This window comes from Lissotriton vulgaris, chromosome 10 (assembly GCF_964263255.1).
Source record: "Lissotriton vulgaris chromosome 10, aLisVul1.2, whole genome shotgun sequence".
Lineage (NCBI taxonomy): Eukaryota > Metazoa > Chordata > Amphibia > Caudata > Salamandridae > Lissotriton > Lissotriton vulgaris.
Window position 1 is genome coordinate 659006168 of NC_141698.1, and position 25809 is coordinate 659031976.

The window sequence follows — 25809 nt, forward strand, 5'->3', positions numbered from 1 at the left end:
GACGAGGTTATCAATCGAATGTTTTGGATAAAGCTATGAGCAGGGCCAATTCAATAAGTAGACAAACATTGTTAAAAGGCGGCCAAACCAAGCTCAATAGAAACCAAGATGAGACTAGGTTGATCCTAACTTACAGTAGGCAACATCTAGCTATCCGTAAGATCGTCAAAAGGAAATGGGCCCTAATTGCTAGCGATCCTATATTGGGTCGAGATCTGAAATGCCCACCCAGTATTACTTACAAGAAAGCAAAGTCGATGAGCAATTGGTTGGTATCAAGTAGCCCTGAGATTAGGTCTTCCAAGTCGTGGCTTAACACTAGCAAAGGGTTTCTGAAATGCTCGGTATGCAAAGCATGCCAAAATGGAATCAACAAAACCTAGTATTCGAGTCCCCTTTCAGACAAACCGATCCACATTCAAAAGAAACTAACTTGCAAGACGGAGTACGCGGTGTATGTGCTGGAGTGTCCATGTGGCCTGCGGTATGTGGGTAGTACCAAGCTGCAGGCCCACAAGAGGATGCTCCAGCTCCTGCGAGCCATTACCAACGGCGACACCGCGTACCCAGTCGCTCGGCATTTTGAGGACAGACATAATAAAAATCCGGCTGGCCTCAAATACTTTGTAATTGATTGTGTCCCTCCACTGAGGAGAGGGGGTGACCGTGAGGCACTCCTCCGTAGATTAGAGACCAGGCACATCATTCTATTAGATTGCAAAGTACCAAATGGACTGAATGCCAGCGATGATTGTTATACTTATTTGTGATTATTTGTACTGTAACTGAACGCTGTGAACTTACTGCTTTATTGTCCAAATTTAGGTCTTTTACAAAACATTTTCCTTTTCCTTATATTTTTACACAAGAATATTTATTATTCTTAACACTGGTTTTTGCACAGCATGCAACGAAATCATTGAATTGTTTTGCGAAACTTTGCACATATTTATATCATCATATTTATGTGACTATATAATATTAGCCCACTTGGGCTAAATATATTATTGTTATTATAATATGGGAGACCAACTGTACATAGGCAAATTAAGGTTTTTATTGCCTGTACTCATGCAGTTATTTATTGAATGAATTTTTAAAGAAAAGCATATTTATTTATTTATTTATGGTCTTTTTTTTAAAATCAATATGCTGCTATAAGGTTGACATTATTAGTTATGTCGACTAAGTGCCCCATTATTGTATTTTACAATGATTTCACTTTGTTTTGCAACTTATTGACATTATGTGATTCGTAACAGTAGAACACGATAGTGTGTCGTCTATGTCAGTTAACCAATCAATGGTCTTTGTTTAGGCATGCACTTTTGCTTTAAATTTGCACACTTACTTCTCAGAAGTGTCATGTGATCAAAACCCTTTTCGGGCTGAAACGCGTAGTGGCGGTGTTGGTGTCGGGCATCAATAAATAAATTCTGCACTGAAATTGGGTCTGCCTCATCTTGTTTCCAGCAACCAAGAAGACGTTTTGGTATCATATATATATATATATATATATATATATATATATATATATATATATATATATATATATATATATATATATATATATATATATATATATATATATACTGAAAAAACCATAGGTTATAGACCATATATAGTTAGGAACTAGCATTTACAAAACCTTGAAAATTCACTGAAAAAACCATTGAAATTCACATATATAGTTAGTTGCACTAACTATATATCGCGCACCCGCAATACACTGCTGATGATGTCACATATTACATCATTCATGACCTGGTCAGTGACATTACTGATGACATCTCAAATGACATCACTGATGACATCACTGATGACAACATCCAGTGACTGTATGTTTCTGTAAAGTTAAAATATGTCTTACATATTGAAGAATGAGTGGATGTATAAGTGTCTGGATGAAGGATTTAGTAGGTGCATGACTGACTGTATGAGTGAGTGATTAAATGTGTCTCACTGAGTGCATGGGTTAGTGACTGAACTGTCTTAATTTGTGCATCATTATGTCTGTTGTTCTGTAAACTGCTGCATGTGTTGATCAGTAGCTATATGATTAACTATATGGGTTAAATCAATAACCCATAGATTTTGCCCAAGTATTTGTATGGGAGACTGAGTGTGTGTGTGGGTGGCTGGGAGGTGTATGACTCTGTGCATAGGTGTGTGAGCAGTTGATTCACTAGATGTATGGGTTCAAAAGTGCATGGGCGGTTGACTGTGTGCATGAGTGTATTGGTGAGTGAATGGATATCTCAGTGCTACATGTCAAAGTAAGTACATATGTAAAACACAGTACATGTGAGAGTTGACATATATAAATAACTGTGCATAAGAGCCAGTGAATGTGTGAGTGGCTGTATGGATCATTGTGAACTTGTATCGGGGATTGTATAAGGGAGTAAATATGTGTTAGTATATGTTTGAATAAGTAAGGTGTGTATAACTGTATAGTTGTGGAAATGGAGGTGTGATTGATTCTTTGCATGACTGACTAGGTGTGTGAGTAACTCCATGGATGAGTGACAGTCTGTGAGTGTCTGTTTACACTGAGTGTATCTAAGGTTATATTAGAGTCTGAAGAGGTTCATCGTATTATCACATGAATGATGTCATCAGTGATGTGATCAGTAATGTCAAATGTGATGTCATCAGTGATGTCATCAGTGTTGTCATTTTAGATGTCATCAGTGATGTCATTTGAGATGTCATCAGTGATGTCATCAGGGATGTCACTGACCATGTCATGAATGATGTAATATGTGACATCATCAGCAGTGTATTGCGGTTGCGGGATATATAGTTAGTGCAACTAACTATATATGAAATGTCAATGGTTTTGTGTGAGTAAAATAAGGTTTTGTAAATGCTAATCCCTAACTATATATGGTCTATAACCTATGGTTTTTTCAGTGAATTTTCAAGGTTTTGTAAATGCTAATCCCTAACTATATATGGTCTATAACTTATGGTTTTTTTCAGTGAATTTCAATGTGTTTTTTATTGCAAATATCAAAATCTGTAAAATGTATTATTCTTTTAAATGAAAAATATATTTTATATGTTTTTAATATATTTTTTTTATGCATCTGCCAAACCCTGACCTCTTAATAGTGCACTGTGGTGGAAATGATTTTGGGACTATGACTGGGGTTGGTCTGGAAATGCTTTTAAAGGACACCTTTCATCAATTGATGACACTTTTTCCCCAAACTCCCTTGGTATATTCCAATATATGCCAAAGACAGAAATGGAAGTGGTCCAACCAATTTTTTCCACAATTTGAGAAAGCACGGAAACATGTGAATAAATCTGTTTCTGCTTACATGAGAGACTTTAGAATGGGTTTAATATACAACAATAACTTGCGTTACAACATGCAAGACATCTACAGAGGAGATGGTGTGCACTTCTCCGATGAGGGGAATAGAATATTCCACCTGAATTTAAAACTGTGCATTGGAACCTACTTGTAGGTACCTAAATTAGCCACAGAACCCAATAGCTTTTTTTCAGAGCTACCCTACCTCTGATCATTCAAAACGTTTTTCTTTTTGTAACTTTTTTCTCTATTTTTCACCAAAGTACGCTCCCCGGTTCGCTTACCGGTGCGCGTACCGGGCGCTCCCCGCGCGATTTTTATTTTTTTTTGCCTATATGAGCGTCCTAAGCCCCCCTCAGAAAACTTAGACGGTCAGAAAGTGTCTACCGTGCCCCCTTCTACCCATTCCAAACATTTTTCCCCTCCATCTTGTGTCTCAATTCTACCGATACACAAAATGGAGGACTCCCGTAACGCTGCTGGTACGCGTACCGGGGCGCCACCGGTGAGCGCTCGCTAAAAAAAGGTGGGAAAGTAATTTACAGAAAAACCACTGCAGACACTTTCATCAAATATAGAATAGGCCCTACTACATAGCAGTCCCTACCATTTACCCAAATTTGATGAAATTCCATTGAGAAAATTATGCTATAGGCCTGACTAAATATCCTGAGGTAAATTACATGACAAAAACACATATGAAGTGTTAGAATTGACAACCAATTAAAATGTTACTTTCATTTTCTACTATTATTTCAAGACATTTGATTGGTTATGTACCTGAATATATATAAAGAAAGAGGGAGAAACACAGCCATTTTGACTACTACTTCCTGAAGTACATTTCAAGAGCATTTTCACTGTCAACTTTAACTTCTTTTTCAAAGGTAAGATATAATTGAAAAAATTTGAAAGGAGAACTATGTTATGCACTTTAAATTAATTTAGGAAAACGTTTTCAGATAGTTACATACTGTCCTTCTATAAGAGTTAGTCATTGAGAAAGACTTAATTATTTAAATTTTTGATTGAGTTAGGCTTCTGTGGTATAATTATGAATTTACTTAGGCTTCATCACAGGCACTTTTTAATAGTTCTACTTCCTGCCTGAAACCATGCACTGCCCAAAGATTACTTCACTGTTAAAAACTCACAAATACCTATCTGAACTTAAACCCAACAGTGCCCTATCTCCACTGATATATTTTTTTAATGCAATTTACAGCAAGAAAATGGAAGCACAGCAAAAAGAAAATACAATTTCATTTGAAATTAAGATTGAAAGCAATCCAAACCAAGAAAAAGAAGAACTAGACTTTATGGATGAAAAAGTAGACCAAGAATTATTAAAATGTGCTGAAGAATGTGATTCTTGGAATGAAAAGGAGGACATTCCTGATGATTTAATGTTACAAATTCTCTTAGATTTTGAAAAATCAGAACAATAAATTTAAATTTTAAAAGTTAAAATTGTTTGAGACATTATTCTTTTTAATTTGAAAATTATGAAATAGTACCCAAAAAGATGAAATATAAAGTGAGACTTAAAATATACTGTGCAACTTATTTGTGTTACATAATAGGTTTGCTCATAGTTACTTCCTTTCTCCCACTATATTATCTCCAATGTGTATTTAACATCTCTTTATCATCTCCTGCCTCCATTTTCTTTCTGCTTTCCTCACAGACTATGCTATGAATTCCATATACCACAATAACTTCTGAAACAACATGCAAGATATCTTCGAAGGAAACGGTGTATATTTATTTTTAGACTCTGCATTGGTACCTACATGTTGGTACTTAAATAAAAAAAAATACAACAAAAAGAACAATCAATAAACATACAATATTTGAACATTCTTTCATTCTTTTTTCCCTATATTACGCTCCCCGGACCCTTTCCGGTGCGCGTACCGGGCGCTCCCCCGCAAAATAAACGGTAAGTTTTTTATTTTTTCCCCGCGGGGCCCTTTTAAAGCCCCCTCATCAAACCTAGGGGGTCAGGGAGGATGTACTCTGCCCCCTTATGCTCATTTCCCCCTTTGTTTTTGCCACCTCTTGTGTCTCGATCCTACCGAGACACAAGATGGCGGCCGCTCCAAACTGTTTAGAATGTTCACAGTCACCGGGGAGCCAATCCGCTTCTCCTCGCGAAGTTCCGTTACGCGTCAGGTACGCGAACCGGGGCGCTAACCGGGACGCTGTCACAGATATATATATTTTTTTGAACGTTAATTTCTCAAAGTCCACTGTAGCACATATCTTGAGACCTAGCAAAGGCACATCGGGCTACCAGTCCCTACAATTTTGCCAAGTTTCGTGTAAATCCATTCAGCCGTTCGAGCTAAAAGTGAGTCCAACCGCCCTATGGAAAAATGAATGGGAAAAACGTGTTTTGGGACCCCCCTTTTTTATCGGCCCCCCCTTGACGAAACCCCACCAAATTTTCATGGGCTGGTCAGAAACAAAATGTGCAATTTTCCTGAAAACTTCAGCCAATTCCGTCCACAAACACCAAAGTTATTCGACATAGAATTTTCAGAAATTCTTTGTGCCCATTAAAGAATACCTGATAATCTACCCGGCTGGTGGAGTGGCTTGTGATTCCTTCACGTTGCTGTGCAGGAGGTTCGAGTGAATATATATATATATATATATATATATATATATATATATATATATTCTTTACCACACCAAACTTCCCATCAAAGAAGGCGCTGACTCCGTGAATCTCAGTTCAAACGTTTTATTTCATGCTCAGTTACTGCTCAGACGCGTTTCGGCGGCTTGCTCCCGCCTTGCTCACTAACATCTGTGTGTTTAATCCAAACATATATATACACATGTTAATTATGTCATGTGGTTAATTAGCCAACCTGTTCCAACTGGCCGTTGCTATGGTGAACATGGTTACACCCCGTGAATTAACAAGTTGGTGACTTGCACATTTTAAATTCATGGTAGTCTTTCTTCACTTGTTATCGTGGACATATATATAACCTTCAATAAATACAAATAATACAATTGGAAATGCCATTCCCATGTGCTCAATGACATAAATTAAATAAAATACTTTGTGAATGTTTTCAAAGCGTCACCTCTAACATTGACCCATGCAGTGTTCTGTATAGAGTCTGTTTACCGAATCTTAGGCCCCTGGTGTTACCACATGTGTATAACATATAACGCATGATTGGCTGGGGCTTGCTAAGTTTGGAGTCTGTGGGTCTGTAATTGGACACTCGTGCCGATGGTGAGAGCACAAATGTTACACTACTGCAGGTGGCCGGTGATTTGCGTATTGGAAATCGGCCCGGTGACACATGGTGTGCCTCGGATTCTTCGCGGTAAATCTGCTGTGTTCTATTATTCAAGAATTGGTCAAAGTTTGTAAACCTGTTTAAACATGCTCCGGTTAAATACCGGTTAGTGATTTACGTGTTTACATAATACGCGCTGCTCATGTTTAATGTTAAAAACCACGGGCACGTATTCTGGCAGTTAAAGAGGGTTTAGTTCTACCAGTACAGACTCTGCCTGTAGGTTATAATACCGTAGAGACTAGTCTGCCTGGGGCTCTTGGTTCGACAGAGGTGGCTAAGCATGGGGTGAGGTGAAGTCTATGACTTCGTGCATGCCCATTATTTACATGTGAGGGGTTTCCGTGAATAAATTAAATTAAATGACTAAATAAAATTTTAATCTTACAACAGATGTTTCAGAGTGGTACTCAGGAAAGATAAGAGGGGAGGATAAAACGGTTGGTTTATAGATGGACCTCCAGGGCCTCATCCGCATTTAACCCGGACGGGATTTTGGAGTTTAGGAGAATAATGTATCTCGACTCCAGGCGGCGTAACACTAGTTTGCGATTTCCGCCTCTGGCATTCCTGGGTATGCTGTCGATGACAAAGTAGGTAAGCCCTGCTGCATTGCCTGCATGTATTTCGTGGATGTGCCTGGCTACTGGGTAAGCTTGGTCCTCGTTTGCAATCGCACGTAGGTGCTGCAGAATTCTTATGTGTACAAGGTGGATGGTGGATCCCACATATTTTTTACCACATTCACATGTGAGCATGTACACTGCAAACTCTGTTTTGCATGAGAAGGCTTCCCTGATTTTATATGGAAATCTTCTGAAAGGTACATCCACATTAGTTGTGTTTATACCGTGGTTGCAGGCTTTGCATTTACTGCATTTCTTGAACCCTTTTTGGGATTGTAGCCAGTTCTTTTGTTTTTTAAGGGCTGGGGCATTGCAGACTAGCTCGCTGCGCATCGACTTGGCTTTTCTGAATGTCACCAGAGGTGTTGTGCCCACTGTCTGACCTATAGTTGGGTCATTACGGATCAGTGGCCAGTGACTGGTTAAGATTTTACGGAGATTCGTGTGGTATTGGTTGAATCCTGTTATCAACCTCGGTGGTTGTCTTTCTTGTTTACCACTGGGTTCCTCCGTAACCTTAGGGAACAGCAATTCATGTCTGTTTTTTTGGCTACACTTTGCTTCAGCATTGCTACAGGTTTTAGTGGTGTATCCCCTTCGCTGGAGTCTCGAGAATAGGTTCTGTTTGGCTTCACTCAATCCCTCATTCGTGCTACAATTATGTGTCATTCTAAGACATTCTGCATAAAGGATTGATTGTTTCAGGGGCGTGGGATGGAAACTGTGGGCGTACAGAATCGCGTTGTCTGCTGTTGGCTTGCGGTAGGTTCGTGTTTGAATTTTGTTATGTTGAACAAACAGTTCTACATCAAGGAACTGAATTGTTTCTGCGCTGGTATTGCACGTGAATTTTAAATTTAATGCATTTTCATTCAAATCCTCCGCAAACTGCTTTGCACTCTCCATGCTACCCTCCCACAAAATAAAAATGTCATCAATGTATCTTTTGTAGATGATCACATTGCTGGTCATGATTTGTGGGTATAGTGCCCATAGTACCTGCTCCTCCCACCAGCCCATATGTAGATTTGCATAGCTGGGGGAGAATCAAGTTCCCATGGCTGATCCTTGAACCTGTTTGTAGTGTAGTCTATCGAATATGAATGTATTGTTCGTGAGGCACCATTCAGTCATTTCCAGCAGCATATTTGTATGTTCAAACAAATGTATCGGTCTTTTCCCCAGGTAGTACTTTATGGCATTTAGACCGTCTTTGTGCCTGATGCTGGTGTAGAGTGCCTGGACATCCAAAGTCATAAAAAGATACTGTTCATTCCACTGTACATCATATATCTTGGTTAGGAAGTCTCCTGTGTCTTTTATATAGGCTGGAAGTTTTTTGACTTCTGGTTGCAAAAAATGATCTATAAAAACACTGGTGTTCTCAAACAGGCTTCCAATAGCAGATATTATAGGTCTTCCAGGTGGTATTTTGTCATTTTTGTGTATCTTGGGAATGAGATACAGTTGTGCTGTTACAGGGTAGTCATTTTTTAGATACTCGAATTCATTTTTACTCAGCAATCCTTTCCCTCGCCACTTTTACAGTTCGTTGTGGTATTTCTCCTGTATACCTATCAAGTTTGTCGGGGTGATCCTTGTGTAACATTCTCGGTCTTGCAGTTGGTTTTGTGCTTCCTTATTGTACATTTCCAGGGGCCACAGAACTATGTTGCCCCCTTTGTCCGACCACCTCACCACGATGTCGGATCTTGCCTTGATTTTTGTCATTACATCATTGTATTTGCGTGTGTGGTCTTGGTTTTGGAGATTTCGTTGCTTAGTACTTAATACTGACAATTCTTTCAGATCTTTCGTTACATACTCAGCGAAAAGGTCTAGCCCATCTTTGGGCATTGCTGGCATGAATACTGATTTTGGTTTGAATCCGGTTTCTATTTTTTGATAAATGTCTATGTCAGATCTCATGGCTGCCCCGCTTGGTGTAACTGCATCATTAGAATCTTCATTTTGGTTTTCTAGATCTATCATGATTTGTAAGGTTTCCATGTGTGCCACACTCAGCATCTGGTTAGGGTCATTCGTATTCGGAGTCTCAGGGCTATTTTGACTTACATTGGAGAATTATTTCTGTAGTTTAAATTTTCGCACATACAGGAAAAGGTCAATGCGTGTTTGAGCATAATCAAAGTTGGTGTTTTTGCAGAAAGTTAGACCCAGTGATAAAATTTCCAGTTCTTTAGGTGAAAGTACCAAATTGGACAGATTTATAACTGTGTTGTCATTTGTTGTGTCTATCATCGGCGTCTGTTGCGTCTGTATTTTTGCTTGTTTTGTTTTTGCACCTGATGTCCCCCATCTCATGTCTTTTCTCCTCCTGCTTTTTGTTGTCGTTTCTCGTTCGGTCGATTTCTCCCCCCACTGTCTTCCTGGTTTGGCGGGATTCGTGGGTGCAGGGTTCTGAGGCGCTGTAGACGTAAAAAAGCCAGTTCTTGTACTGGGGTTGGTGCCGGACCAGATGTCTCTGTGCTCTGATTGCTCTCATTGTCCGTCTCATATTCAGAGCTAATCTCCTTTTCACTTTGTTCTGTGGGCATCGTCTGTCCTTTCTCTGCAGACGCCATTGGTTGCCGTCTTATTTGGTCGAATTTCCTCGCAAATGTGTATATTCTGCCGTTAAGGTAGTCGTTGCGATTTTCTGGAATTTTATCGCTTTCCTTTCTTTAATTTCAGTTTCATGCTTTTCCAATTTTATTTTTATTTCTTTCATTCGCTCTGCAATCTCATCTTTATTCTCCTTTGTATCCAGTTCTTTTAGTATTTCCTCTATGCGTGTGATCATTTTTTCTCTCTCACTCGCCGCAAATTTGACGAGGATTCTCAACATATTTTCAGAGGATTTGGCGCTATTCTCAGCCCACATTTGCAGCATCTCTGGGTCGGGGTCCTCGTAGGTAGGTGCCACCAAGATTCTCAGGCCTCGTGGAATTCTCCCCACATCCAGATATCTGGTGAGTGATTTTACTTCCCACCACTTCGCTACTTCCTTTTTGCGCAATTTCTCCAGTTCGTTCAGTAGTTTTTTTGTTTCATCTTTTTCAGTTGTTGGTATTTGAGCACCTGAGCCGGTCTGTTTGCCTTTGCCTGTGTCAGTGTCAGTAAATATATCCAGCGCTGCCTCCTGTCTTTCCTTTTCCTACTCAGCAGCCATACTGATAGATTTTCAGTTAAATGTTTGCTATATATATTCACTGAAAAAAACATAGGTTTCACACCAGTTATAGTTAGTTGCAAATTTCACTGACATAAAACCAGTGAAATTCCACGTTATAGTTAAATGGACTCACTATAACTTGCGCGCCTGCAATGCACTGCTGATGACATCACATATTACATCACTCATGACCTGGTCAGTGACATCACTGATGACACCATCCAGTGAATGTGTGTCTTTCTGAAAAATAAATATGTTTTATAAATGTATATGTAATGGATAACTGGCTTATTAAGTGTATCTTAGTGAATACATATATTAGCGAATAATGTTTAAATATTTAAATATATGTATCAGTATTTTACTTTGTGTATAAGTGGCTGCATGTGTTGGTGAGTAGCTACATGTGTGTGTATATGGGTTATTAGATGTGTTTTTTTAGTATCAGTATGAGTGTCTGTATGGTTTGGTGGGGGTGTTACTTAGCACAAAGATGCATCAATGACTGACTCACTGTATGTGTTTTGAAGACAGTATATGTGCAGGACTGTATGGGTGGATGAGTGTATATATGTGTGTGTTAGCGAGTGAATGACTGTCTCACTAGTGTCTTTATCAGTAACTACATTTGTTTTAATCTAGTATATGTGAGTATTGATGTATATAAGTGAGTATATGTGAGAGTGAGATATTGAAAGAGTTCTTGTTTAAATAAGTATGTGTTTCTATAAGTGATTGTTTAAGAGAGTATGTGTAAGTTTCCTTAGAAGTAAGGTGGTAATGTGTGTATAGTTGTATATGCAATTAAATTGATGTTCAATAGTTTTTTTGCATGTGTGAGTATGTGTGTGAGTAACTTTTGAATGACTGTCGGTGTGTAACAGGATGTATAGGTGTATCACTACATATGATGAGTGAGTATATGCATGAGTGACTATATAGAACTGTTGGTGAATGAGTGGATGTGTATATAGATGGTGGAATTATTGAATTGGTTGTTGTAACTGGTATGGGTATCTCCATTTTTTTGAAAATGTTTTTCAAGGGTTACATTACACTAAAAGGAGGTCTGTCACTCTGTCACAAGGATGGTGGCATCAGTGATGTCATGAGTGATGTCACTGACCATGTCATGAGTGATGTAATATGTGACGTCATCAGCAGTGCATTGCAGGCGCGCAAGTTATAGTGAGTCCAACTAACTATAACGTGGAATTTCACTGGTTTTATGTCAGTAAAATTTGCAACTAACTATAACTGGTGTGAAACCTATGGTTTTTTCAGTGAATTTACTAGGTTTTTTAAATGCTAATTCCTAACTATAACTGGTGTGAAACCTATGGCTTTTTCAGTGAATTTCATAGGTTTTTTAAATGCTAATTTCTAACTATATATAGGGCTTCAAACCTATGTGTTTTTTAGTGAATTTCTAAGGTTTTTTAATAGCAAATGTCTATAGCTAAGAAAGGTAATTTTTTAAAAAAATGAATCCTATATTGTATTTTTTATTTTTTTACCCTGGAGCGCTCCCGGTGCGCGTACCGGTGAGCGCACCGGTAAGCGCAGTATTTTGGCGCGCCCCGGTGCGCGTACCGGGGCGCGTCCCGTTAGCGCACCAAAAAAAAAAAAAATGACGGAGTGAGCATGAGGAAAGGGGACAGAGAGAGTGGTGTAAAGAGAAAGAGAGCTAGAGGGAGGAACACAGAGGGACTGTGTAATAGATAGTAAGACAGAAAGGGTGTAAGAGGAAGTAACTGAGAAAAGGAAAATGAATAAGGGAGCGAAAGAAGAGAAGAAAGAGGAAGAAGACTAAAGCAGAGGTTCTGGGAGAATGTGATGGGTGATGAAAGTAAAAGGAAGGAGAGTAAAGGATGGGGAATGACGGATAGTGATGGAAACAGAGAAAAGGAACAGCGGTGAGGGAGGGAAAGAAAAGAGCAGTGAGTGTAAGTAAAGAGTGGTGAAAGAGGGTGGATAAAAGTGAATAAGGGTAAGACATGGGGAGTGACAGAGAGAAAGAACAGAGAGAGTAAAGGAAGGAGTGACAAAAGGGACTAAGTGAACCAGAAAAAAAAGGTAAGTGAGGGAGTGTGGGGGAGCAAAGGGAACTGAAAGAATTTGAATGTGGTAGGAAAGTATGGAAAAGGGAAGTAAACATGGAGGATAAGAATAAGTGAGGGAAGCAGAGTAAAGAAATAGAGGTGAGGTATGGTGAGAGAAAAGTAGTGAGGTTAAAGCAAAGGGTGATGGCAATCTACATTTTTTTAGTCACACTTACCATATAATTAATGTAAACTTAATTACATATTTTTACTAAACTTTGTTCTGTGAAAGAGAGAAGAAAAAATAAGTTATAATTAGTAAAATATATATTTTAAAATAGAAGAGACAGGTCTAGAGGTAAAAAATCATAAAAGTGTACTAAGAAATAAAGCAAGAGTGAAGGATACAGAAAGAAAAATACAGTAATGTAGAAGGACAAAAAGAAGAAAAAGAAATAGAAGGAGAGCAAATTACTAAGAGTAAGGCAGATAAATTCAGTGACAGAGAGGAAGAGAATAAGAGAAAAATGAACTGAAGGTAAGTAAGATACTAAAAGAATGTGAGTTAGAAAACTAAATCAGGAAAGAGGAGTGAGTAAAAGGAGAATGAGTGAGAGGGTAAGGAGTCTGATTTAGGATCCATTTACAAGAAAGAGGAATGGAAGATGACTGAGAATGAGTGAAGGGGAGTCACAGAATGAAGAGATGAAGGGAGTGAGGATAATATAGAAGGATTGAAGGAAAAGGAGTGAGGAATTAAGTATATAGAGGGACTAAGAGAAGGACTGACTGAAGTGGAGTACAATGAGTGAGGAAAGGAAAATGAGTAAGGGAGCAAAAGAAGGAAAGAAAGGGCAAGAGGACTAAAGCAGTGGTACAGAGACAATGTGATTCGGTGATGAAAGTAAAGAGAAGGACACTGAAAGATAGGAAATGCGGGGTAGTAATGGAACCGGAGTAAAAGAAACTGGGTGAAGAATGATGAGAGAAGAGCAGTGAAGTTGTTGTAAGAGAAATGATAGAAGGTAGATAAACACAAGTAAGCATAACACAAGGAGAGTGAGGGTCTGAGGACATAGAGGTAGTGAAAAAAGAAAGAAGCAAAGAAAGATAAGTGAGGGAGAATGGGTGAGTTATACTGACAGAGTGCGACAAAAGAGGTGAGTGAATAAAGAGGAATTAGTAAAAGAGCCAAGGAGGAAAAGATGGAAAAAGGAAGTAAAGTAGAGAGAATGAAAGCTGAAAAGTGGTGCAAGGGAGAGAGGGGATGCAGACAGTTGAAATGGAATTGAAAGGTTGTGGAAGAAGTGGAGTAAAGGAACAGAGTGAGAGAAAGGCAGTGTGAGTGAGTAAAGAGAGCTAAAAAAGGGTGGAAAAAGGAAAGTGAGTGTGAGACAATGGGAATACAATATAAATTACACAATGCAAACTATAGAATAACTTATACAACATGTTAGATAGTTTATTTTTGCTGTTCTCAGAATATATTGAATTTCACTAAAAACAGTGAGATCAAACTTTAATAATTAAAAATTGTTTGAGACATTATTCTTTTTTTATATGTAAATCATGAAATAGTACCAAAATGAATACAATATAAAGTGAGACTTATAATATACTATGCAACTTTTTTGTGTTACATAGTAATTTTGCTCATAGTTACTTCCTTTCTCCCACTATACTATCTCCAATGTGTATTTTACATCTCTTTTTCATCTCCTGCCTCCATGTTGTTTCTGCTTTCCTGACAGACTATAGTATAGATTCCAAAAACCACAATAACTTCTGTAACAACATGCAAATTATCTACAGAGGAGACAGTCTACATTGAATTTAAGACTCTGCATTAGTACCTACATGCTGGTACTTATATCTCCCACACAACACAACAACTCTATGCAGAGCTACCCTACCTCTAAGCACTTTAAATTATTATTTTACTGTTTCACTGGGTTTTCCCAATGGTACGCTCCCCGGTACGCTCCCCGGTGCGCGTACCTGGCGCTCCAGCCGCGAAAATCGGAATTTTTTTTTAATTTTTTTTGTGCCCCGCAGGACCCTTTTATGGCCCCCCACATCAAACCTAGGGGATCAGGGGGGTCTACCCTGCCCCCTTTTGGTCATTTCCCCCTTTGTTTTGGCCACCTCTTGTGTCTCGATCCTACCGAGACACAAGATGGCGGCCGCTCCGGACTGTTTGGAATGTTTACAGACACCCGAGAGCCAATCAGCTTTCCGCGCGCGAACTCGCGTTGCGCGCTGGTACGCTCCCCGGTGCGCGTACCGGGGCGCGCTTACGGATATATATATTTTTTTGAACCTAAATTACTCAAAATCCTCTGGAGCACATTTCTTGAGACATAGCAAAGGCACATCGGGCTACCAGTCCCTACAATTTTGCCAAGTTTGGTGAAAATCCATTCAGCCGTTCGGGCTAAAAGTGAGTCCAACCGCCCTATGGAAATTAACATGGGGAAAACACGTTTTGGGACCCCCCGTTTATCTCGGCCCCCGCTTAACGAATCTTCCCCACATTTTCAGGGAAGGAGCGGAGCGGGCCATCTTCTTTGCGAAATTCGCGAAGATTCGTCCACCGGCGCCAAAGTTATTCCCAATAGAATGTTGCGGATTTCCTATGGAAAGTAGATCCTAACTATAACTACCTACTGGCTATCGCCAGTAGGTGATATATATATTTTATTTGTATATATTATTTTTCATGCATTGCCTACACACTATGTGTGTGATTTTGGTTATGATGTACGTTGTATACTGTATATTTATACTAGCAGCCCGCCCCAGCGTTGCCCGGGGCAGAAGGGGGCTGGGGGCAGCATTTCAGGCTTGCGTGCACTCCCGCCCCGGCCCCTGCCCGCCACGACATTTTCTGTGTCCCGGACAATGTCGTGGCGGGCGGGGTCCCGGGCGGGAGTGCACGCAAGCCTGAAATGCTGCCCCCAGACCCTGAGCCTTACCGCAGTTGTTCCGGGCCAACCTCCTGCACCGGCTCCCTCCCGTCCCGTGTCCCTGAAATTCTGCCCCCAGACCCTGAGCCTTACAGCAGTTGTTCCGGGCCAACCTCCCGCACCGGCTCCCTCCCGTCCCATGTCTCAGAGCCTTACCTGAGCCCCCGCTCCTCCCCTAGCTCCTCACTTTACCGCAGTTGTTCCGTGCCAACCTCCCGCACCGGCTCCCTCCCGTCCCGTGTCCCAGAGCCTTACCTGAGCCGCCGCTCCTCCCCGAGCTCCTCACTTCACCGCTGCTCCTCCTCGTCATCACGTACGTTGCGGCCAGCGCTACGTCGTGGCCGTCAGCGTCGCGTCCGGCGCTACTTTCAGGGCACTATTTTTTTTAAAGTTATATTTTTAAATTTACGTTTTTATTTTATTTTCTATAGCCTATATCCATCTGCACACCCTGAGGATTACAACAATGTATTGGGTGTGTGGATTTGCGCTGTGGTTCCCGAGTTTACCTTGCCAAAATGTTTGTGTTTTCCCTTTATAATAGTAGTATAGATATCTTTTGTCATTGGTCCGTCCGGGTGCCTCGAAGGCGCGGAAAAAAGGGTGGAACTGATGTCATCACGCCGACGTAGGCCTAATAAGGAGTCGATGACGTCAGTCGGAGTCGCGCGCGATGCCGTGCTCCTATGACGTCGTCCACGCCGGCGTGCTACAAAAGAATTTTCCGAACGTTGCTGACGCAGGGAGATATTCACAAGGTGAGGAATCCACAGGCAGATACTGTATCCACCAGAAAAAGCGTTACCAAAGGTAAGTAACTTGTTCTTTGGGGTTGTTCTGGCGTTTTGCAAGTCTTACCCTTCTTCGGAGCCCGATGTGGTCTGGGCGTTTAGTTTTATGGCGATTGTCAGCGGCTGCCCCACCTGCTCTTCTGTTCTGTTGCTGGTGGCCTTGGCGTGGGCCCTGGCGCTCCTGCTTCTTGTCCTGTGGGGTCCTTGTGAGGTTACGTTCTTATTATGCCTTCTTGCTGGGGCGCTATTCTGTCTTGTCTGTTGACTTCAAACTATGACGGGCTCGGCTGCCCTCTGCTCTGGGTACTTTTCCCGGTGGAGGGCTTTGACACGCTTGTGCCTCGTCTCCTTGGAGTCTGTGGGTAGCTCTTCTCCCTCAGTACTCCATTGTGTTTTCTGTACCCTTGGGGCTTCCGGTGGAGGTTCCTGGTACGTTAGCTGGGCTTGGGGTTTCTGGCCTCCTTCGTATTGCCTTGTTTTCCCTGTTGGTGAAGGCTGAATGGCCTCTTTGTCGTTCTAACACGTCCCCTTGGGGCAGGTGTTCGTCCAAGATGCTGAGGTTCTCTTCCGCTTAGGCCCTGTGACTCCTTCCCTGTTGTGGTGGACTGGGTTTATTTTCCCTGTCCCCGTGCCTGGTCCCCTGTTGGGGGTCTTGTGCTCGTTTTGAGCTGGAAAGGTCCTCTCGCAGGCCCTCCACCCCCTTGGTTATGGCTAGTGTATCTATTCTATGTTAAGGAATCTGTGGCTAGCAGTCTCTATCAGATGTACGACTTACTTACCTTCGGTAACGATGTATCTGGTAGAGACGATTCTAGCCGCAGATTCCTTCACGACCCGCCCTTCCTCCCCGTTTCTACGAGGACCCCTCTTGGTCTTCTGTACTCGCCTGCTTCAGTGCGGCGGTCTTCTGCGGGTGTCCATTTTTCTTACTCCCTCCCTAGGGGGATGCTCGCCTTGTTGTTGTTGTCTGTTCCATTCCTTCCTTTCGGGTGATTGGTGGGCGAATGCCTGGGCGTTTTTTGCACCCATGCATTTGGTCTTCAATGTAGGGTTTGTTGTGCCCTGCTTTCTTGTGTTTGATTGCACGTCTGACTCTTACAGTCCTTGGGGTTGAGGTCTCCTGGCTGGGTCTCGCCCCTCTGTTCTTTTGAGAGTACCCCCCTGCTGGTGTGGTTGGGGAATGACTTGTCAATGCTCTTCCATTCTGGTTTGAAACCCTTCTTGGTTCCGGACGATGGTTGCAGACTTTGTCTGCTGTGCCCTTTTTCACATGCCTTCTGCCTCTAAGAGGCTGTTATGTTGGTAACAGACTTGCTTGCAGTAGCTGCGCTCTATTCTTTCATTCCATGACTTGGTGCCCTAGTACCTGGCACTATTCTGGATGGTGCTGTTCCTCACCATTTGTTTCTTTCCCTTCTGTATAGCTGGGTTTTCACATACTGTTCCAGTATTCTCACAGTTCTGTTTGTGATGGCTCCGCTTTGTGGCGCCGAAAGTTCTCAGAAGAAAACTGATGTAGGCGCGCCGGGGTGGGACTTGTGTATCCTCGCTGACGTCACGAACGCGGACGACGTCAGGGCGGAGTCACGTGGTGCCGTCCCCCCGGCGCACAGGAGTGCTGAGGCAGAAAAGTTTCCCGGATCCAGTCTTACGCCTGGGGGTAATTCTAAGTTAAGGAATCTGCGGCTAAAATTGTCTCTACCAGATACATCGTTACCGAAGGTAAGTAACTCGTACATATCTGCCAATAACTATAGTTATAAAGGTGTATTTTTTGTAGTTTGTCATGGTAAGCTAGATAAATTAACGTGGACTTAAGAGATGCTGAATGCGAAGACGGCTACCAAAGCTTGGCAAAAAGGTGCAATATTAAGTGGGTAGACTAATGTGCTAAATGCAGTCCCTTAATACGACTATTTAAAAAGTGATCAATTGTTTTCAGCTTGATGACAGGGAATTTGTTTTAAATTGTGCATCTCTGAAATATAGTCCAAAGCTGGAGAACTGCATGTACATTTAAAAAAAGAAAATCAGAAAATGTATCCAAAAAGTGACAAGTCGGTCAGAAATCAATGTACTTACCTTTGTCGATAGAGGTGTAACATATACTTCTTCAGGAATTGGTGCAAGTTATAAGCTATTTATTTGAGTAATACCTGTGTGATTACTACAAACTCGAAAGTACAGCATAGGCTCCTTGGTGGTCATCGTCTTGGAATACACATTCTCTCCATTTGGCATTTTAAGAACAGTTCAAACTTTATTTCAGAAATCATAGGGTGTTTTCCTTTTGTTTTACAGGATACTACAGGTCTTTTTACTTGTTAATAAATTGCAAACTTCCATCAAGCATTGAATACACTGATGTTTCTCGAGTTCCTACTGCAAAGATCCTTCTTGAGAATGTTTTAAAACCACTGCACTTTTCATACCGTTCTTGTCCAGAGGGGTCAAGGTAGGAAACACTGTAATTTGTTTTTTATGATGAGACATATGAATAGCTGTGTAGTGATATTACATTGCTGCACATTAGGGCATGTTGTTTGTTTTGTCAATTGAAGGACATTATATATGCTTTTGTAAAACGTCTGACAGCTTCTCATCATAGTTTGCAGTTGACAAATTCATACTAAATTCTCTGATTACTTCTGTCGGTAATGCTGTCTTTGTGGAAGTGAAAATTGAACTGATTATCAGAGGTTCTTCTTGTAAGTAAAGTTAATGCTAAACTTTTAGTATGAGGAACATTTGCTTAGTGGGAAGATGTTTCCATCTCTTACTAGTTTTTTATATGCATAGTGTAAGACTGTGAAATATGAAATAAAACATTTTCAAAAATGACATTGAATGTTTTAAGATCTTTCAGAAATCATAAAGAATCAATGCAACATCTAAACTGTTGCAAATGCAAACTTAGCAGTGACAGCTTGGTGCTATGGATGTAAAGGCTCCACCCTCAATCTGCTCCTTGCCTGTCACATACTCTGACTTTGCTCCAGTCGATAGTCAGACATTCAGTGCTATTGCGCAAGTGATGGCCATCATGCATTTCCCCAGTTTACCTATTCAAGTCCCTGGCTTGCTTATCTAAAGGGCCAGTGGATCCACTCCCATATAAAGTGCTGCAGCGTCAGTGAAGTATGCAACTTAAGGCACTTAAGGCTTCAGCAAGGAGACCATTCATTCCACCCTTTTGTCTTTCCAAACTAGTCACTGAGTGCATTCGGATCAACAAGTCTCACTTAACCCGCCCCATTTTGTGATGATAGGGAAAGGGTGGGTTTAAAGAAGTAAGTGGCTACCCCAATCCCTGTGTAATTATCCCTCGGGAACAGAAGAAGGCACAAGAGAAGGACCAGCAGTGTGCATGTGACATGATGTCACCAGAGTCTTGGCTTGTTTCACAAGATCACAAGTCTTGACTCTTTGACTTTGGCATCTTGCGGTTCTGCCATTCCACAATGCAGCAAGTCTTCTATCATTTATAGTTCTGAAATTTTACTGATCTTCTTTTCCCTGAGTAGCGCAATGGATCTTCTGGCAGGTTATTCTCTCAAAACCTGCAACCTTCTCTCCAGCGAGCCTCTTTCTCCCTTTAAATATTTGCCCCTATGTGCTGCATCTTGCTCTTCTAATTTTATAACAGACTTGTTACTTATTGCACAGTCATCAATATAGAATTGGTTTTATTTCAAATGCCTGATTTCTTATATTTTTTTATTATTCGAGAAGTGTCAGTGGAGAAGTGTGGCTCAATGGTTAGAGAGGCAGACCCTGATGCAGAAGTCTTGTCCGGGACCAGGGTTCAATTCCCCGCCTCGGCGGGTCTTGGGCTGATTTTCCTCGGACCTGACAATTCTCGTCTCGGTGCCTATTCTAATCATGGGTCCCACTCTGCAACTCTGGGCAATAAATAGCTTGCTTAATCTCCACAACGGCCCCAACAGCGCTGGGATGCCTGGCTTCACCTTGGGGGTGCCAGGAGTGGACATTTCACAGGGAAAAGCCAGGAAGGGTTCCACAGCGGTATGAGTACAGCGCCGGGACGCCCCGTCGCGTGGGCAGCCGTGTGCTTTACAAGTACCACACATTTACATTAAATAATTTTCTTTATTAGAAGATTTCACATAAGAAACAACTTTTATCAGCAATGCTGGATAGTAAATTCATGTCCATTAAACCGAGTTTGTATATATATGACTGGCTATAGTCTGGATAGTCCTGTCACAATTTTCATGATCATTTAACATTCACTTAGCAATAAAGGAGAGCAGAATAATTTTTATACCACAGTCGTTCGGCCCTGTTCTTAAATCAGCGTTCCCCAAATAATCAGGGTAGCGAGACTTGATCTTTATCATCTTTTTTAACAATGCACCCCATACACCTCTGCAAATTCCAAGACCTTTAGCCGGACATTCCCTGCACTGTCTTAGCTGTAGAATGCCCCATGCGGATAGTGGTGTCTCGTATCTCCCCCAGTGGTTGGTTCAACAAGAATACCCATAGGGGGTGCCAAATGTCTCTCGGGTTGGAAGTCAGCAGTAACAATTCTGTATAAGTAAGTGTTTGTTCCTGACAAAATATGAGACCTTGTATCCAGCCCTTTAACTTGGGGGCCTGCCCCTCCCCCATCTGTAGCCCACCCTCCATTTGGCTAAAAGCTGCCCAAGAGAGGGGTATTTCCGTAAGGATGCCTCCACCTCCTCAGTGTATCCCAGCAATACAATGAGAGGGGTAGTGGGTAGTGATAATCCAATAACCTGTTCTAGGTACCTGAAAACCTGTTGTAGTCACATGCTATATGTAGGTAGTCTGCCCCTTCCCTCCCTCACTGATCACATTTATCATCTGTTCGTAGGTGAAATCGATAAAGTCGAGTGGGTGTATAATACAGCCGATGTAAGTATTTATAGTATATGATATGCAGTTGGAAGTAGTCCTGTTTGTTGGCAGCAGTATCTCCATTGTCTGTCACTGAGTGTAGTTCCTAATTCCCGGTCCCACTTCGATCGCCGCGAGTCTTTCAACAATCAAGCTTGTTCCATCTGAACGCTGTGATAGAGCATCAAGACCATGTGTGCGGGGTTAGTGCTTTGTAATAGGAGATGTAAGGGGAGTAGTGTTGGAGGCTCACAGGGTAAATTTTGCATTGCCGCTCTGACATTTTTTTCTCAATCTGATGTACAGGAACAACTCCATAGGGGTGGTTATAGTTCCCCTAAAGAAAGCATCTCAGTCACAAAATATACCCTCCTCATATAGCTCCCCCCAAGCAGTCACCCCGACTCTCAAAAGCATCCAGTAACAGCCGGTTTCATGCATTACAGGGATATCTGGGTGATAGTGGAGCCCCAGAAGCGGAGAATAAAGCATGGGCACGTTGAGTCACTTAGACAGTCACCGCCAAGCCACAGAGGTACATACGACTGTGGAGGGGTCGGCATCCATAGCCTGGGAGCTCGTCCCAAAGAATGCTGTGATAGGAATAGGGGCCATATACCCCTGCTCGATGGCTAAATGTGGCACAGCCCTTCGAGAAGGGCTGTGTCATCACCTCCCATTTCAACCTGGGCTGTTTCCCACCCCATGTCAAATGTATAAGCTAAGTTTCTGAAGCTTTAAAAAACTGTCTGCCCACATTATAGGGAATGTTGATAAAAAGATGAAGGGTAATATGACTATCTTTATCAATGAGATCCTGCCTGCCATCGAAAGGGGCATAGAGATCCATTTCGTAATTGAGGCGGTCAGGGCATCTAGTGCCCTGCCATAATTGGCCCACAATAGTTCCGCTTTGTCCCTTGTAATAATTATCCCCAGGTATTTAATTTCAGTACCACATCATGCCAATTTATAATCCAAGGCGTACCACTGGACAGCAGAAGTGAGTGGGAAGATCTAACAAACTAAATCCCAACTCCTTTCCTAGAATCCGAGAATCTAAACGCATGGAGGCATTTGGAAAATTACTGTTTCCACAGCAGACAGTGCAAGGAGAGTTTTGTGCAAATTTGGATCTGATTACCCAAGATGGCCAGGATGCAACAAAGTATTTTTATTTGCTCTGGACAACAAGTACTCTGCCTAAGCGGCATCACGCTTGGATGAGATTTATTCAGCTTCTCAATTAATGTTGAAGCATCGTTACTGCACGTGCCATTTGATGGCACCTGTCTCTCCGGAAATGAAGCAGACTCTGCATTGGAGCACTTAGAGCAAAGCAGGATCACAGTGTGCTCCCTAAGCCTTTCGGCCCCCTTGCAGCAGTACCACCAGCAGTTTCACCCCTTTCGAGGCTTCTGAAGACGTGTAGTGCAAAGACAATGACAAGGTGCTCCTCTCCACCGACTGATTATCCCCCCCTCTCCCCCCCCCAGTTCTTTCGAGGCTGGGTTTGGGAATCTGTCTGGCAACATCAAGGCCAGCAGGGACAGCGTATTGCCCAGGCACCACCTGTCCTCACCCCTTCAACTCCTAAGACACTTTAGTTTACCTTCAGAGGCCCATGGCCACCCTTTAGGAGGCAGGATGAATATTATCATTATGAGTGGCAGAGCATCACATCCGACTAGTGGGTACTCTAAATCATTCATCACGGATACACCCTACTGTTCTTGTTAGACCCGCTGCATATACTGCCCAACTATTGGTAGTTATTGGATGGCCATTTGTTCATTCTGCAAAATGAAATCCAGGCTGTTTTGGACAAAGGAGCCATAGACTAGTTCCTAGCATTAGAAGTTGGGGCTGGTTGTTACGCCTTTTATTTGCTGGTGCCAAAAAGCACACAGCCCCTTTTTCTATTGGAAATGAGGGTGCAGCACAACAGAAAACATGTATCAAAACAATGCTAGAAAACTGCACACCTACTAGCATATTTTGTAGTCTGGTGGCACACCATAGGTGTTTTTGGTTAGATGACTGTACTGAGGCTATCTTGTGGGCTATTCGATTTAATGGCAGTCGTTCTTGGGTGAAATCTAATACTGCCATATATCATGATAAAATGGCAATATCGCCTCATTTCAGTCGCTATCTTGGCTTGATTGTAATTAGCTCATCAATACAGGTAAGAAATGTTTAGCAAAGTTTCCAGTGTAGGGTATTTTAAAGGTAGGGCTTCAAATATGCAGCAGAAAGGCAAAATAATACCCTACTTGTGGTAAAAAAGATAATTGAAAGTCAGTTACCTAAATTGAGTGTGTTGGAATGCATGAGACTACATCTTTAAATATCACCCTCATACCTACTGCAAAAGCTATGCAAAATACAGTCCTGGCATTATATCTAAATGTTTTACCAGTACTTGTAGTAACATAAATGATGTCCTATGCTGCCTTTTGTGGTATTGTATGCACAATCAGGAATACAAATGCATGCTCTGCTTTACTTTTAATCAGTAATCGATATCACTGCTTGAAACAGAAATCCTTTTAAAAAGAAGCATTTAAAAAAGATGAACAAGTTTGGTTGTTAAACTGTATTTTATCTGGCTATGGCATTTCTGAACTTATTTTTTCAAGTTGGTTTGAAACAACGTGAAGTAAGTGTGTGTGTGTGTGTGTGTGTGTGTGTGTGTGTCTGTCTGTCTCAATAGTGTCTTTATGAGTAAGAATATATGTTTTAAACTAGTATATGTGAGTATTGATGTATATAAGTGAGTATATATGAGAGTGAGAGATTGGAAGAGTTCCTGTATAAATAAGTATATGTTCCTATAAGTGATTGTTTAAGAGAGTACGTATGTGCACGTTTCTGTAGAAGTAAGTGTACTGGTCTGTGTATAGTTTTATGTGCAAGTAAAAGGATGTTTGATAGTTTATTCGCATGTGTGAGTGTGTGTGTGAGTAACTCTATGTATGAGTGTAGGTGTGTAACAGGATGTATAGGTGTATGAGTACATATGATGAGTGAGTACATGTATGAATGACTATATAGAACTGTTGGTGAATGAGTGGATGTGTATGTAGATTTTGGAATTACTGAATAGGTTGTTCTAACTGGAATTGGTATCTCTATTGTTTTGAACATTTTAGTTTCTATTTTTGAATTTCTGTGTATCAAAGGTTATATTCGGGTGAGAGGAGGTCTGCCACTCTTTCACAAGGATGAGGTCATCAGTGATGTCATCAGTGATGTCATGAGTGGTGTCACTGACCATGTCATGAGTGATGTAATATGTGACGTCATCAGCAGTGGATTGCGGGCGCGCGAGTTATAGTTAGCTGAACTAACTATAACGGGGGAATTTCAATGGTTTTGTATGAGTGAAATGTCCAGCTAACTATAACATGTGTGAAACCTATTGTTTTTTCAGTGAATTTCTAAGGTTTTTTAAATGCTAATTCCTAACTATAACGTGGCTGAAACCTATGGTTTTTTTAAGTGAATTTGAAAGGTTTTTTAAATGCTAATTCCTAACTATAACATGCCTAAAACCTACGGTTTTTTTCAGTCAATTTCATAGGTTTTGTAAATGCCAATTTTTAAATGTATTAATTGTTACATTTATTTATTTGATACTAATTTACTAAATTTTTTATAATATTTTTAGCTATTTTATTTTTTTAAATTACATTACATATTTTTAATGTAAAATAATAAAAATCAAAAATGATTATTTAAATATATTTTTTCAATACATTAAAATTAATTTCTATATTTTTTTGTGGTAAACGTTGGGTACGCGTACCGTCCTCGCACACTCCGGTGCATCAGTAATCGTACTGTATGCGTACCCGCGCATACGTCACAAATACGTTTTGACGTTAGGCGTCGCATGGGCGCTTCCGCGTGACGTCATGTACGTTTGCCGGCGTACGCTACGCGTACCCCGCAAATTTTTTTTAATGTTTAAAAAGAATTATCTATGTATTTAATGTACATTTTAAGGCAAGACATCTGAGGTAATCATGAAAATAGTATTCATTTAGTTTTAATAAGCTTATATTACTTTTAAAAGTAATTACGCGAATCGCGGGGTACGTCGTACGTATGCGCACCGTAAGAGCAGCCTACGCGTACCCCATGTGACTTCAAAACAACAGATTTGATTGGTTCCTATTCTAACTGTTGAAGGACTCCACCCATTTTAATCATTCTTCTTTGACCTTCACTGAAGAAACATCTTTTTGTGCAGCTGCTGTGTTTTTGAAGAGATCTTCAATAAGGCTGCACACCAGGAAGAAGATTTCTCTGAACACTCTTCAGAAGAAGAATTTGTTGCTGAGGATCCACTCCCCAAAAGGAAGGAAGCACTAATATGGGAGTTTATTTCAATTCCTGATGGAGAAAAAAAAGTAAATGCAGCAAAGGTAACCTGGAAGGTGTGTGGAACAGTGCTTTCCAGAGGCAATCCTAGTAAGAAATATTCTTTTGGAACTGCCAGCATGGTGAAGCATGTCAAAACTCAACATCCCCGCAATTATGCGAGAGCTGCATGCGACAGGCTTCGTCAAGACCCTCCACCAGCTGTAGCCAGCACTTCCGCAGGACCATCAAGTCCACATCCAGACATCCGACCTGATTTTGCTGATTTTATTATTTTCTGCAAATTTT

The 25809-nt window shown here is 41.1% G+C and overlaps 1 protein-coding gene across 4 annotated transcripts in view; it reads left to right on the forward strand.

Moving 5' to 3' along the window:
* UBE3C (ubiquitin protein ligase E3C) overlaps positions 1 to 25809 on the forward strand; it is a 1218167-nt gene that overhangs the window by 207055 nt on the left and 985303 nt on the right. For all 4 annotated transcript variants that reach the window (XM_086941492.1, XM_086941495.1, XM_086941493.1 and 1 more), the window contains one exon: positions 18550 to 18703. In XM_086941492.1, the coding sequence (XP_086797618.1) occupies positions 18550 to 18703 (154 nt within the window). The remainder of the gene's footprint in view (positions 1 to 18549; positions 18704 to 25809) is intronic.